The sequence below is a fragment of the Mustelus asterias genome, unplaced genomic scaffold (genome assembly GCF_964213995.1).
Source record: "Mustelus asterias unplaced genomic scaffold, sMusAst1.hap1.1 HAP1_SCAFFOLD_262, whole genome shotgun sequence".
Classification (NCBI taxonomy): Eukaryota; Metazoa; Chordata; class Chondrichthyes; order Carcharhiniformes; family Triakidae; genus Mustelus; species Mustelus asterias.
Genome location: NW_027590228.1, coordinates 215001 through 229855, shown reverse-complemented (window position 1 = coordinate 229855; position 14855 = coordinate 215001). Strand labels below are relative to the sequence as shown.

Below are 14855 nucleotides of genomic sequence, written 5' to 3'. Positions count from 1 at the left end.
CCTGCGGCCATCAGACTTTTGAGTGGACCTATCTCATAGCTGATCTTTCTCTACACCTTAGCTATGACTAACACTACATTCTGCACTCTCTTGTTTCCTTCTCCCTCATGTACTCTATGAACGGTATGCTTTGTCTGTACAGGGCACAAGAAGCAATACTTTCCACTGTGTCCCAATACATGGGACAATAATCAACCAAATCACTCCTCCCCCAGGGGATTGGTCCATCCAGTCAGGCGCCTGGTTACGGCTCAGTGATTGGTGGAGCGACCCGATTATCCCCACAGCTGATCGGCGCCCAGACGCTGATTGGACCAGCAGCTTTTCTACCGCCGCTGATTGGTCGTCCGGGAGTCAACCGCTGATTGGTGCAGTATCCGGCGTCCGCTCGTTGATTGGCTGAAATATAGGGACAGACCCAGCAACAGGCCGCTGATTGGTTGATAATTAAACGGAAATACAATAAAAATTCTCCCACCAACCAGAGAACAGGAGTTCCTGACATCACTTCCGCTGCCAACAAGACAACGGAAACGGCAAAGAAACAGGTAAAAAGCTCACTCTCAGAATATACACCCTATAGATAATCGTATACACCCTATAGATCAGTGTATACACCCTATAGATCATTGTAGCCACCCCATAGATCAGTGTATACACCCCATAGATCAGTGAATATACCCTATAGATCATTGTAGACACCCCATAGATCAGTGTATACACCCTATAGATCATTGTAGACACCTATAGATCAGTGTATACACCCCATAGATCAGTGAATATACCCTATAGATCATTGTAGACACCCCATAGATCAGTGTATACACCCCATAGATCAGTGTATACACCCTATAGATCATTGTAGACACCTATAGATCAGTGTATACACCCCATAGATCAGTGTATACACCCTATAGATCATTGTAGACACCCCATAGATCAGTGTATACACCCTACAGATCAGTGTATACACCCTGTAGATCAGTGTATACACCCTGTAGATCAGTGTATACACCCTGTAGATCAGTGTATACACCCTGTAGATCAGTGTATACACCCTGTAGATCAGTGTATACACCCTGTAGATCAGTGTATACACCCTGTAGATCAGTGTATACACCCTGTAGATCAGTGTATACACCCTGTAGATCAGTGTATACACCCTGTAGATCAGTGTATACACCCTGTAGATCAGTGTATACACCCTGTAGATCAGTGTAGACACCCCGTAGATCAGTGTATACACCCCGTAGATCAGTGTATACACCCCGTAGATCAGTGTATACACCCCGTAGATCAGTGTATACACCCCGTAGATCAGTGTATACACCCCGTAGATCAGTGTATACACCCCGTAGATCAGTGTATACACCCCGTAGATCAGTGTAGACGCCCCATAGATCAGTGTAGACGCCCCATAGATCAGTGTAGACACCCCATAGATCAGTGTAGACACCCCATAGATCATTGTAGACACCCCATAGATCAGTGTATACGCCCCATAGATCAGTGTAGACACCTATTGATCAAACCAATACACCCTGTAGATCAGATGAATACACCCTGTAGATCAGACCAATACACCCTGTAGATCAGCATAGCCCCACCAGCACCCTGCTGATTGGTACAGACACCGTATGGATTCTGTGTGGAACATCAGTATAGAAATCTCTATCAGCACCATATATATATATACTGTCTGATTTACTAGCGATATCTAAAGTATCCATAGCTCTGGTGAGAGTCCATGGTTATCTCTGGATTAATTTTTATTGCTGCTTTTCCTCAGAGTTTCTTGCCTCTGTGACCTGATTTAAGAGATCATGACTTCCAATGTTGAGGATGTGTTCTCTCTGACGAAGGAGGATGAAGCTGCAGGAGTGACTGGCAGGTAACATCTCCCAGCCCGCTGTCCCACTGAGCAGGCTATGTCTCGCTGTCCTGCCGCGAGCTCAGGCTGTTGGCCCTTGAGCCCCAGTGGCTCTGTGACTCAATCCTGGTTGTTGCCTCGAGCTATGTTTGCTAATCTGAGGGACGGGAGGGGTGTTGGAATGGGGGATGCTTGGCTGATTCTGAGGATGGGGGGGTTATTCTTCGAGGAAAGGTTGGGCAGGCTGGGTTTGCATCCACTGGAGTTCAGAAGAATGAGAGGGCAATCGTATTGAAACAGAGGCTGAGAGGATGTTTGCCCTTGTGGGAGAGACTGGAACTGGGGGACACAGTTTAAAAATGAGGGTCTCCCATTTCAGTTGGAGATGAGGAATTTATTTCTGAGAATCGTGAGTCTGTGGAACTCCCTTCCACAGAGAGTGGCGGAGACCGGGTCAGTGATTATATTTTAGGCAGAGCTAGATAGATTCTTGATTAACGAGGGATTGTGAGGTCATTGGGGAGTCAGCAGGAATGCGGGGTTGAGGTTACAATCAGATCAGCATGATCATATTGAATGATGGAGCAGGCTCGAGGGGCCTATTCCTGCCCCTAATTTGTATGTTATTATGTACCTGACCAGAGGGTCTTTAATGGACAGTGCAAGTACGCAGGGGGAGGAGTTTCCCAGCTGTACCCTACTCCAACTCCTCCTCATACCCTCCCCTCATTGCCTCCCCTCCTCCACCCAATGACATTGATGGAAGTATTGTAAACTGTGAAAAGGACAGTGTAGAACATCAACAGGACATCGACAAGTTGATGGAGTGGGCAGATGAAGCTCAATACGGGGAAGTGTAAGGAGGTGCATTTTGTTAGGAAGAACATGGAGAGACAGTGTAGATTTTGTAAAGGGGTGCATGAGCAGAGGGACCTGGGTATAGACGTGCATTGATCATTGAAGGCGGCAGGACAGATGGATAGCAGTTAATAAAGCATATAGTGTTCTGGACTTTATTAATAGGGGCACTGAGTACAAGAGTTCTGTGTACTCTTGTACACAGGGGGTTATGCCGAACTTATACAAGATACTAGTTAGACCTCAGCTGGAGTATTGTGTCCAGTTCTGTGCACCACACTTTAGGAAGGATATGAACGCATTCGAGAAAGTGCGGAAGAGGTTTAAAGGAATATTCTGGGGATGAGAAACTTCAGTTATGAAGATAGATTGGAGAGGTGGGGACTACTCTCCTTGGAGAGAAGAAGGCTGAAAGGAGTTCTAATAGAGATGTTCAAAGTCACGAGGGGGCTGGACAGACTAGATAGGAAGAGACTGTTCCCACTCGTAAAAGGATCGAGACCAAGAGGTCAGAGGGTGGTGACAGTCTAGAATGCACTGCCTGGGAGGGTGATGGAGGTGGGATGCCTCACATCCTTTAAAAAGTACCTGGATGAGTACTTGGCACACCATAACATTCAAGGCTATGGGCCAAGTGCTGGCAAGTGGGATTAGGTGGGCAGCCAGGGCCTTTCATGCTTTGGTGCAGACTCGATGGGCCGAAGGGCCTCTTCTGCGCTGTAGGATTCTGTGAGGAGAAGACAGCTGTAAAGTAATTTGCAAAAGAGGCCAATGTGATGTGAGAAAAATCTTTTTCACACAGCGGGTGGTTGGGGCCTGGAATGTTCTGCCTGGAAGTGTGCTGGAGGCAGGTTCAATCGAGGCATTCAAGAGGGGATTAGATAATTGTATGAAAAGAAACAACGTGCAGGGGTTACGGGGAAAAGACGGGAATAGCACAATTCATGATCCTGGCTTGGGTCACTGTCTGTGTGGAGTTTGCACATTCTCCTCGTGTCTGCGTGGGTTTCCTCCGGGTGCTCCGGTTTCCTCCCACAGTCCAAAGATGTGCGGGTTAGGTCGATTGGCCATGCTAAAAATTGCCCCTTAGTGTCCTGAGATGCGTAGATTAGAGGGATTTGCGGGTAAATATGTAGGGATATGGGGGTAGGGTCTGGGTGGGATCGTGGTCGGTGCAGACTCGATGGGCCAAATGGCCTCTTTCTGCACTGTAGGGTTTCTATGAGAGATGATGGGCCAAATGGCCTCCCTCTGCACTGTAACCATTCTTTGTTTTCCTTCTTGGCCCTCTCCCGCAGGATGTACATCCCAAAAATCATCTCTCAGGGCCCAGCTAAGGAGTGGATTGAGCGCCGCAGACTCACCATCCGCCCCTGGGCCTCCTTCATCGACCAGAAACGCTTCTCCAGGCCCAAGAACTTTGGCGAGATGTGTAAACGGCTGGTGAAGAACGTGGAGTATTTTCAGAGCAACTATGTGTTCGTCTTCCTGGGGCTGATCGTGTACTGTGTGTGAGTGACTGGTGTGTGCTGAGGGAGGGGAGGAGGAGGGAGCGCAGGGTGGTGCGGGAGGTAGGGTATGTGAGGGAGGGGGAGGTCAAGGTGGGGAGAGAGGGGGAGGGCAGCGTGGGGGAGGGAGCATGGTTATGGGAGGAGGTGAGGGAGGGAAGTTGAGGAGTGAGGGGGCACAGAGTGGGCGAGGGGAGGGGTATGATGGAGGGGAATGTGGGAAATGCCGGAGGAACACCCTCAATAGGAGGATAGACCTGCGGTGTGAGTCTGTCTTGGAGCAACCTGGGTAAGGGTCAGGGAGGAGATGTGAGCCCCGGGAGTGGGCAGCAGGTTCCCTGGGACTGGGCACCTGTCCTGGGACTGACTCCACCTACTCTCCCAAAATGGCATCGTTGATATTCCCCACAACACTGGGAAACTCTCCTGAAATATCCCCGAATGCTGGGAGATGTTCTTTGTCCTACTCCCCTGACCCCAGTGATGTGAATCGCTTTAATCTGTTTCCTGTTGAACCCGATAGTTTTTCTTTCTCTCTGTGTCTCTCTCTCTCAGGATCACCTCTCCGATGCTGCTCATCGCCTTGGTGGTGTTTTTCGGTGCCTGTTACATTGTCCACCTCCGAGCCGCTCAGTCCCGCCTCATCCTCTTTGGTAAGTCCGTTATTCCAGATGCTGTTGGTACGTTTTTAACCCCATCCACCCTGTGTGATACTGAATCTCTCCATCTGTAACAAATGTGCAACAACGAGGGAATAGACTGAGAGGAAACCAGCCAGAATGTTATAGCAGGCAGGAAGAGCTTCTGTGAGTGTATTTTTTTTTAAAAGGAGGAGAGTAGCTAAAATGGGCGTCGGTCCCTTTAGAGGGTGAGAGTAGGGAAAGAATAAGGGGCAGCAAGGAAATGGTGGCAATTTTGACCAAGTATTTAATATTTGTCTTCACAGTGGAAGAGATGCATCCCAAGTATAGCCGAAGTTCAAGAGGGGGAAAGTGAGAGAGGAACTTAAATCACAGTCACTGGGGAAAAAGTACTAGGAAAACTAATAGGACTCGAGACTGATAACTACTCTGGTCCTCATCTGCATCCGAGGGTCTTAAAAGAATTGGCTGCAGAAATGGTGAGATTGGTTGTAATCTTCCCAAATTCCCCTCGATTCTTGGAAAGTTCCAGCCAATTCCAGCAAGTGTAACGCTGCTATTTGAGAAAGCCTGACACTATCTGCCAGTTAGCCTAACGTGTGTCACTGGGAAAATTCCATTATCAAAGAGGTGGGATTTCAAAAATCACATTACAATCAAGCAGAGTCAATGTGGTTTTGTGAAAGTGAAGTCTTATTTGCCTCATTTGTTCGAGTTCTTTTGAAGATGTAACAAAGAATGTGGGTAAAGGGGTAGCAGTAGATGTGCTGTATTCGGATTTCCAAAAGGCATTTGAGAAGGTGCCAAGTAAAGGGTTGCTGCATAAGATCGGAGCTGACGATAAATTAACTTGGATAGAGGAGTGGCTAACTTAACAGGAAACAGAGTTGGGAAAACGGGGTCACTGGTTGGCAAGTTATAACAAGTCAGAGTGCAGCACGGATCAGTGCTGCGGCCTCGACTCAAGGCAGGGGTAGCATGTTTAAAAAAGAAATACGGAGGAATTTCTTCTCTTGAGGGTAGTGAATCTGTGGAATTTTTTACCATAGAGGTGGAATCGTTAAGTATGTTCAAGGCTGCGAGAGACAGATCAGGGAATTGAGGGTCATGGGGACAACACGGAAAGTGGAATTAAGGATTATCACATCAGATCAGTCGCAATCTCATTGAATGGTGGAGCTGACTCAATGGGCCAAACTGCCTCCTCCTGCTCCTACGTCTTCTGGTCAGCTACTTAACGATCTATATTAATGACCTAGACAAAGGCGCTGGCAGTAATCCAGCCAAACTTGCCGGCAACACAACACCGATGGATGGGTCGGCAAGTTGTGAGGGTCGGGGATAGGCTAAGCGAAAGGGTGAAAGTTTGGCAGATGGAGTATAATGTGGGGAAAATGTGAGGTTCTCCACTTTGGAAGGAAGAATGGAAAACCACAGTGTTATTGAAATAGAGACAGTGTATGCAGAATGGTATGGAGGGTTCTGGGTGTCCTTGTGCACGAGTCACAAAATGTTAGCATGTGGCAAAGTAATGAGGAAGGTAAGTGCAGTGTTGGCCTTCAATAGGAAATGTCCTCCGTGCCTTTTTCTACCGCGCGGAGCTGTTTCCTGTGCGGGCTGCTGCTGCACACCCTCCACTACCGCCTCCTCGCCTGTCGCCCGGATACACCTTGGCGGGCCTTGTTGCCGCCGGGCGGTGGAGGTCCCTCTACGGAGGGTTCTCCCCCAATTACGTCGGGGACCTGGGGTGGAGGGTGATGCATGCAGCAGTGCCGCACAACCGTAGGATTCACTGGTTCACGGGCTCCGAAGACTGCCCTTTCTGTGGCCTTGGGGAGTCCGTGGACCATGTCTATGTTGTGTGTCTTAGGCTGCACTCCCTTTATGTTTTCCGAAAGAACCTTTTATTGGTGTTTTGTTTGCACTTCAGTCCCACGCTCCTGATCTACGGACACCCGGTGCGGAGAGGGGAGGGTCGGGATGGCGATCTCCTCGTGAACCTACTCCTGGGCCTGGCGAAACGTGCCATCAATAGGTCCAGGCAGCGGGCGATCGAGGGGGCCGTCCATCCTGACTGTCTGCCCCTCTACCGCGGCTACGTTCGCGGCCGGGTGTCCCTGGAGAGGGAGCATGCGGTGTCCACGGGCGCGGTTGACGCCTTCCGCAGGGGTTGGGGTGCGTTATTGACCCTAATAATCACATTTTAATTTGATGTTTTTAAGTTTCCTTTGTACTTTGATTTCTGTTCGGGCTGTTCCCCCTCCTTTTTGGGGAGCTGCCCCTTTTACTTTGTCCTGATTTAATCTGAGTTTGTTTATTTGGTTTGACCTAAAAAGAGGGCAATGGAGTATAAAAGGATGGAAGTCTCGCTACAACTGCACAGAGCATTAGTGAGACTCCCCACCCATCCTTTTGAGTGCTATGTACAGTGCTGGTTAAATTCTTTAAAGAGGAATTTACTTCCGTTGGAACCAGTTCAAGAAAGGCTTACTAGGACAGTGGTGGGCAACGTCATGCGGCTCTTCAGGCTCCCGACTGTGGTCCCTTGAGCCTTGTCCATGGAGGAATGATGCCGCTACCTTCCTGGTCTGGGATCACTGCCTCGGTGTTAGGGACCAAACCAGAAACTCCAAGGTATATTCTGAAGTTAGCTCAAACCCAACTTTTCCTTTCGATTTTGACAATAGGATGAGCATAAGGTGTTTCGCTCCAGGTATGATTCAAGTGACCCACAAGGAAGCTTTTATCGAAACAAACTTTATGTAAGAACACAGAATATAACACACAGAATTAGCGTAACTTTTACCATTTAAATTTAAACAGGACAAGGGTATAATTCTTAATGAGCTATCTCTATAGCTCCAATGTAAGGCAATGTCTCCACAGACATATAGCCTTCTTTGGAATTAGTTAGCGTAAAAAATACTATGCTCATGTAGTGCTAAATTTCCAGCCTTTTAACACTTCTGGACAGAGATCCAGGCCGCAGTTTTCAAACAGCAACTCTGAGAGAGATCCACTCTCTCACAGCCAAATCTCAAAGAGACTTAGCTCTTGGCAAATTCCAGTCTCCAGTTTTAGAGAGGGGAAAAAAGAGTCTCTCTCTCTCAACTCCAAGCAGCATCTAAACAGCAACTGAGTTTGAATTCTTCGTGTAAGCCTAGCTCCACCCAATCATATGACCCTACCTGTCAATCAACATAATCAAGCCCTACTCTGCAAAGCCCCAGGGAAACACACTTAAAACGACAGAACAGCATTAGTCCAGATTAAAACAAACGTTTTAGCAATTAGGATTAATTATGCTGCTGCGGTAACAATGGAGGATGCCGATAAGAGAGAACGGCATCGATAAAACTGCTCAAAACATCTTGCACAGAAACATGACTAAAATACATTTGTTAAAGGCACAGTGACATCAACTCGGCTCGTCATCAACGCGCTGATAGGAGGTGACAGTAGGGCGTGCTGCCGAGCTCCTGAGACAGAAAAGGGAATGTGTCGACCTACTCTATAGACCAGTGAACCAGGAGGAAGAATAGACCAAGACCCTTTGTAGCCAAATACAGGATCCGTGTATTGGATTGGACTCTGTTATTATGGGTTAAATTAACTAGTGGTATGAAAAGAGCAGGACGGGGCGGGTTAATGTTCACAAGGTCAGGAATCCCGGGGTGTGGAGTAGAGAGTTTCCAATGATGTGCATCGTTTTGTTCGACTGAGTTTCCACAAGGGGTGGATTTAAGATTCTGAGGGCGAAGGTGGACAGATTCTTGCCGGACAAGGGAATGAAAAACTTATCGGGGTCGATGGGGAATGTGGCATTCGAAACTCAAACAGATCAACCATGATCTTATTAAATGGTGGCGGAACAGGCTGGAGGGGCCGAGTGGCCTAATCCTGCCCCATTTTCACGTGCGAACATGCTCGCACACGGTACACTCACTAGCCTGGGTTGCCCGTCACTGCTATAACCACTCCTTGCTCCCACGCTGACTGCTCCCCTTGTGCATGATCTTGACGGATTCACGTAATGACCACAAGGAGGCAGTGCTGCGTCAGGAATCCTGGGAGGTTATTTCACTGAGCCATTGGGAATGGGCGTGCCGTGTTTGGCTGTGTGTGAAAAGGAACTGTCTGACATTTGATCTCGGATGCGACATCCAGCTGATTCACTGCTCCGATCGCTTTCGGAGATTCATGCACAAGGACACCCTTAGCACATCAACTCTCCTGAATTTCTCATTTATTAAATTCTCTGCATTTCTGTTCTTTTTCCCTTCCCATAGTGGGTAACTGCGTCTTTCCCGCAGAATATTACATCGGCGAGGTTCTTGTACACTGGCTTAGCCAGTCTAAATCCCCTTGAAGACACTTTGCACCCTCCTGTCACTACGCACGCTCCCACCTAGCCTGTCATCTGCAAACTTGCTCTTCTCACATCCAAATTATCGATGTAGACTGAATAGCTGGGGGTGGATAGGCCCGAAGCACCGATCCCGGTGTTACCCCACCAGTCACAACCTGAGTATGAGCCTGCATGGGTGAGGGGGGGGATGTTGGCTGGTGGCTGCAAAGTGGATGGGCAAACTGACCACCTTATTAGGTCAAGTGCAGGGGGTTTGGGGGACTTCAGGGGAATCTAGTGGTTGTCGGGGGCAGTTTATTCAGGGGGATCAGCCGAGAGCGCCCAGATGCTGCATTGCCTACCTAGTCCCAGGCTTTGGGACATCTGCTCTGGGTCAGAGAGAGCAACTTGGCAGTCGGCATGGAGCGGGGGGGGGGGGATCTAGTTGTCATGGTCCATGTGGATAGGACTTGGAAAGAGGGCGTGTGGGAAGAATGAACTACTCGGGTCTAAATTATAAAAAAGTAGAATGCTAAAGGTTTATCATTTCTGGGGTTACTACCTGAGGCACAAGTAAATTGGTATTGGGCACATTACATCAAAACTAGGGTCATCTGGACTCGAAACGTTGGCTGTATTCTCTCCCCACAGATGCTGTTGGACCTGCTGAGATTTTCCAGCATTTTCTGTTTTTAACGTCAGAACTAGGAGCAGGAGTAGGGAATTCAGCCCCTCGGCCTTGCTCCGACATTTATTACAATCGTCGCTGATCTGATCTCAGCCTCAACTCTATTTTCCTTCCCATTCACCATCGCCCTTCAAATCCTGACTAAACAAAAACTTGTCTATCTCCTTAAACTTACTCAATGTGAATCCACCTCACTCTGGGGTAATAAATTCCACAGATTCACCACCCTTTGAGAGAAGTAATTTCTCATCTCTATTTTAAATCTGCCACCCCTTATCCTAAAGCTATGACCTCTTGTTCTAGATAGCCCTACATGAGGAAACATCCTCTCCACATATACTTTGCCAATCCCCTTCATCATCTTGTATACCTCAATTAGATTGCCCCTCATTCTTCTAAACTCCGAGGAGCATAGTCCTAAACTGCCCAATCTTTCTTTGTACGACAAACCCCTCATGCAGTGCAGGAAAGGGTCTGCACCAACAATAACTACCACTAAAGTCGCACTAACCCTATTTTCCTGCACTTGTCCTGTATCCTTGGATGTTATGACATTTCAAGTGTTCATCCAAGTACTTGTTAAAGGTTGTAAGGTTTCTGGCCTCTTTCCAGGCAGTGCATTCCAGATTCCCACAACCCTCTGAGTGAAGAAACATTTTCTCAAATCCACTGGAATTTCCTGCCCTTTCCCTAAAACACTGGCCCCCTCATGATTGACCCCACAACCAAGGGGAAAGTGCTTCTTATTCACCCTGTCCAAACCCCTCATAATATTATGTCCCCCCTCAGCCTTCTCTGCTCTAGAGAAAACAATCAAAGTCTATCCAATCTCTCCTTATAGCTCAAATGCTCCATCCCAGGCAACATCCTGGTGAATCTCCTCTGTGTCCCCTCTAGTGCAATCACATCTTTCCAATAGTGAGGTGACCAGAATGATACACAATACTCCAGCTGTGGCCTAACCTGGGCGGCACGGTGGCACAGTGGTTAACGCTGCTGCCTCACAGCACCAGGGACCTGGGTTCAATTCCTGGCTTGGGTCACTCTGCAAAGATTGCAAATTCTCCCTGTGTATGCATTGGTTTGCTCTGGTTTTTCTCCCACAGTCTGAAAGACGTGCTGGTTAGGTGCATTGACCATGCCAAATTCTCCCTAGGTGTACCCGAACAGGCGCCAGAATGTGTGGCGACTAGGGGATTTTCACAGTAACTTCATTGCAGTGTTAATGTAAGCCTACTTGTGACACTAATAAATAAACTTTTTTTTTAAAAAGGTACTCTAGCTGTGGCCTAACCAGCATTGCAGGAATGGACAGAGTGTACAAAATCACCAGCACATCAAAGCAGAGGTTGCTCTGGTTTGTGGCATTCGTAATGATTTGGATGTGGAATTTTCATACGACACAAAGATTGGCCGAGTAGAGGATAGCTATAATCTCCAAAATTATATTGACGTGTTGGTGGAGTGGGTGGTAGATGGATTTTAACAGAGAAGTGTGAAGTAATGCATTTAGGGAGGTCAGACAGTTGTAGGAAATGCACAATAAATGGGAATAACCCGAGAGGGGTAGATGAAGTGATAGATCTTGGTGTACAAAGACACAGGTTCTCAAAGGCAGCAGTTTAAATAGACGAAGTTATAAAGAAGTTATTTTAAAGTAAAGTGTATTTATTAGTCACAAGTAGGCTTACATTAACACTGTAATGAAATTACTGTGAAAATCCCCTAGTAGCCACACTCTGGCACCTGGTTGGGTTTCACCGAGGGAGAATTTAGCATGGCCAGTGCACCTAACCAGCATGTCTTTTGGACTGTGGGAGGAAACCGGAGCACCCGGAGGAAACCCACGCAGACACAGGGAGAGAATGTGCAGACTCCACACAGACAGTGACCCAAGCCGGGAATGGAACCCAGGTCCCTGGCGCTGAGACAGCAGCACTAACCACTGTGCCACCGTGCTGCCCCTTTGGAAAGCTCTCCTTCATTGGCAGAGGTATAGAATATAAAAGTAAGGATGTAATGCTGGAATTGTATAAAACACCAGTGAGGCCGCAACTGGAGTACTGTCTGCAGTCCTGGTCACTACGTTACAGGAAGGACATAATTGCTCTGGAGAGAGCAGACAAGAATGTTGTCAGGGCTGGAAAAGTGGAGTTGTGTGAGTTATCGCTGGCTGTGGAATCCTGCTGTGCATAAATTGGCTGCTGTGTTTCGAACATGACGACAGTGCCTACACTTCAATCGGTGCCTCACTGTGCGATGGGGTTGGGGATGACAGGAGGAGGTGAGTGATGCTGTGGGAATGTACGTATTCTCAGTCAGCGTCAATACCGACTCCACGTTCCACCTATGCCAGATTGGAGAGCAGTCCGTGCCGCCAGTACCTCGAGGGGCAATTGCTTCCAGCTTCTCCTCTCTCTCTCTCTCTCTCTCTCCACCCCCACAGAGGTTCACCCAGGCATTGATGTGTCCTGCGTCAGCCTCTGTGCGGCCCTGGGCACTCTCCCTGCACTGTGTATTGGTCTCTGGATTGTCCACGTTGCACGCTGAGTCTCGTGTCTCTGTCTGTCTGCAGGTCGGGAGCTGAGTCCCGCTCACCAGTACGGAGTGTCTGGAGCCATCTCCTTCCCTTTCTTCTGGCTCGCTGGTGCAGGCTCTGCTGTATTCTGGGTGCTGGGTAAGTATCAGCGGGATGGGGGGAGGGAGCGGATACCCTGAGGAACCAGCGCATCGTACAGCTCCTCCCTCCCTACCCTGACACCTCACCTCTTCCCCCCTTCCCCCTGATCCGGGCTTGGGTGAGCTAGGAGGGGACATGAGAAGTCCTTGGCGGGTCGGATCAAGGAAAACGCCAAGGCTTTTTACTCTTATGTGAGGAATAAAAGAATGACCAGGGTGAGGTTAGGGCCGGTCAAGGACAGTAGTGGGAACTTGTGTATGGAGTCAGTAGAGATAGGCGAGGTGATGAATGAATACTTTTCTTCAGTGTTCACCAAGGAGAGGGGCCATGTTTTTGAGGAAGAGAAGGTGTTACAGGCGAATAGGCTGGAGGAAATAGATGTTCGGAGGGAGGATGTACTGGCAGTTTTGAATAAACTGAAGGTCGATAAGTCCCCTGGGCCTGATGAAATGTATCCTAGGATTTTTTGGGAGGCAAGGGATGAGATTGCAGAGCCTTTGGCTTTGGTCTTTGGGTCCTCACTGTCCACGGGGATGGTGCCAGAGGACTGGAGAGTGGCGAACGTTGTTCCTCTGTTTAAGAAAGGGAATAGAAATGACCCTGGTAATTATAGGCCGGTTAGTCTGTCTTCGGTGGTTGGTAAATTGATGGAAAAGGTCCTTAGGGATGGGATTTACGACCATTTAGAAAGATGCAGATTAATCCGGGATAGTCAGCACGGATTCGTGAAGGGCAAGTCGTGCCTCACAAATTTGATTGAATTTTTTGAGGAGGTAACTAAGTGTGTTGATGAAGGTAGGGCAGTTAATGTCATATACATGGATTTTAGTAAGGCGTTTGATAAGGTCCCCCATGGTCGGCTTCTGATGAAAGTAAGGAGGTGTGGGATAGAGGGAAAGTTGGCCGATTGGATAGGTAACTGGCTATCTGATCGAAGACAGAGGGTGGTGGTGGATGGAAAATTTTCGGACTGGAGGCAGGTTGCTAGCGGAGTGCCACAGGGATCAGTGCTTGGTCCTCTGCTATTTGTGATTTTTATTAATGACCTGGAGGAGGGGGTTGAAGGGTGGATCAGTAAATTTGCTGATGACACCAAGATTGGTGGAGTAGTGGATGAGGTGGAGGGCTGTTGTAGACTGCAAAGAGACATAGCTAGGATGCAAAGCTGGGCTGAAAAATGGCAGATGGAGTTTAACCCTGATAAATGTGAGGTGATTCATTTTGGTAGGACAAATTTAAATGTGGATTACAGGGTTCTGAAGACTGTGGAGGAACAGAGAGATCTTGGGGTCCATATCCACAGATCCCCTCAAGTGGATCGAGCTGTGCAGAAGGCCTATAATGTGTTAGCTTTTATTAACGGGGTTGGAGTTTGAGAGCCGTGGGGTTATGCTGCAACTGTACAGGACCTTGGTGAGACCACATTTGGAATATTGTGTGCAGTTCTGGTCATCTCACTATAAGAAGGATGTGGAAGCGCTGGAAAGAGTGCAGAGGAGATTTACCAGGATGCTGCCTGGTTTGGAGGGTAGGTCTTATGAGGAAAGGTTGAGGGAGCTCGGGCTGTTCTCTCTGGAGCAGAGGAGGCTGAGGGGAGACTTAATAGAGGTTTATAAGATGATGAGGGGGATAGATAGAGTGAACGTTCAAAGACTATTTCCTCGGGTGGATGGAGCTATTACAAGGGGGTATAACTATAGGGTTCGTGGTGGGAGATACAGGAAGGATATCAGAGGTAGGTTCTTTACGCAGAGAGTGGTTGGGGTGTGGAATGGACTGCCTGCAGTGATAGTGGAGTCAGACACTTTCGGAACATTTAAGCGGTTATTTGATAGGCACATGGAGCACACCAGGATGATAGGGAGTGGGATAGCTTGATCTTGGTTTCAGATAAAGCTCGGCACAACATCGTGGGCCGAAGGGCCTGTTCTGTGCTGTACTGTTCTATGTTCTATCCTTCCCCTGCTCCTCCTCCTGTTCCTTCCTTTTTCCTCTCCTCCTGGCTTCTCTGCCCCTTCCCACTTCCTTATACGAGCTCCACCTGCTCCTCTTTGGTTCTCCCCCTGCCCTTCTCTCGCTCTGCTTGCCACTCTCACTCCTCTCCCCCCCCCCCCCCCCCGCCTCGCCCAGCCCCTGCCCGCCGCTCTCTCGCCCTGCCCATGGCACTAACTGTTCCCCTGCCCGCCGCTCTCTCGCCCTGCCCATGGCACTAACTGTTCCCCTGCACTCTCTCGGTAGGTGCCACGCTGGTGATAATCGGTG

The 14855-nt window shown here is 48.5% G+C and overlaps 1 protein-coding gene across 1 annotated transcript in view; it reads left to right on the top strand.

Moving 5' to 3' along the window:
• The first annotated feature begins 483 nt into the window (after positions 1 to 483).
• rabac1 (Rab acceptor 1 (prenylated)) overlaps positions 484 to 14855 on the top strand; it is a 14927-nt gene continuing 555 nt past the window's right edge. The window contains exons 1-6 of the mRNA XM_078204101.1: positions 484 to 548; positions 1790 to 1891; positions 4027 to 4239; positions 4792 to 4889; positions 12489 to 12590; positions 14832 to 14855. The exon at positions 14832 to 14855 is cut by the window's right edge and continues 555 nt beyond it. Of these exons, the coding sequence (XP_078060227.1) occupies positions 1824 to 1891; positions 4027 to 4239; positions 4792 to 4889; positions 12489 to 12590; positions 14832 to 14855 (505 nt within the window). The 5' untranslated portion in view covers positions 484 to 548; positions 1790 to 1823. The remainder of the gene's footprint in view (positions 549 to 1789; positions 1892 to 4026; positions 4240 to 4791; positions 4890 to 12488; positions 12591 to 14831) is intronic.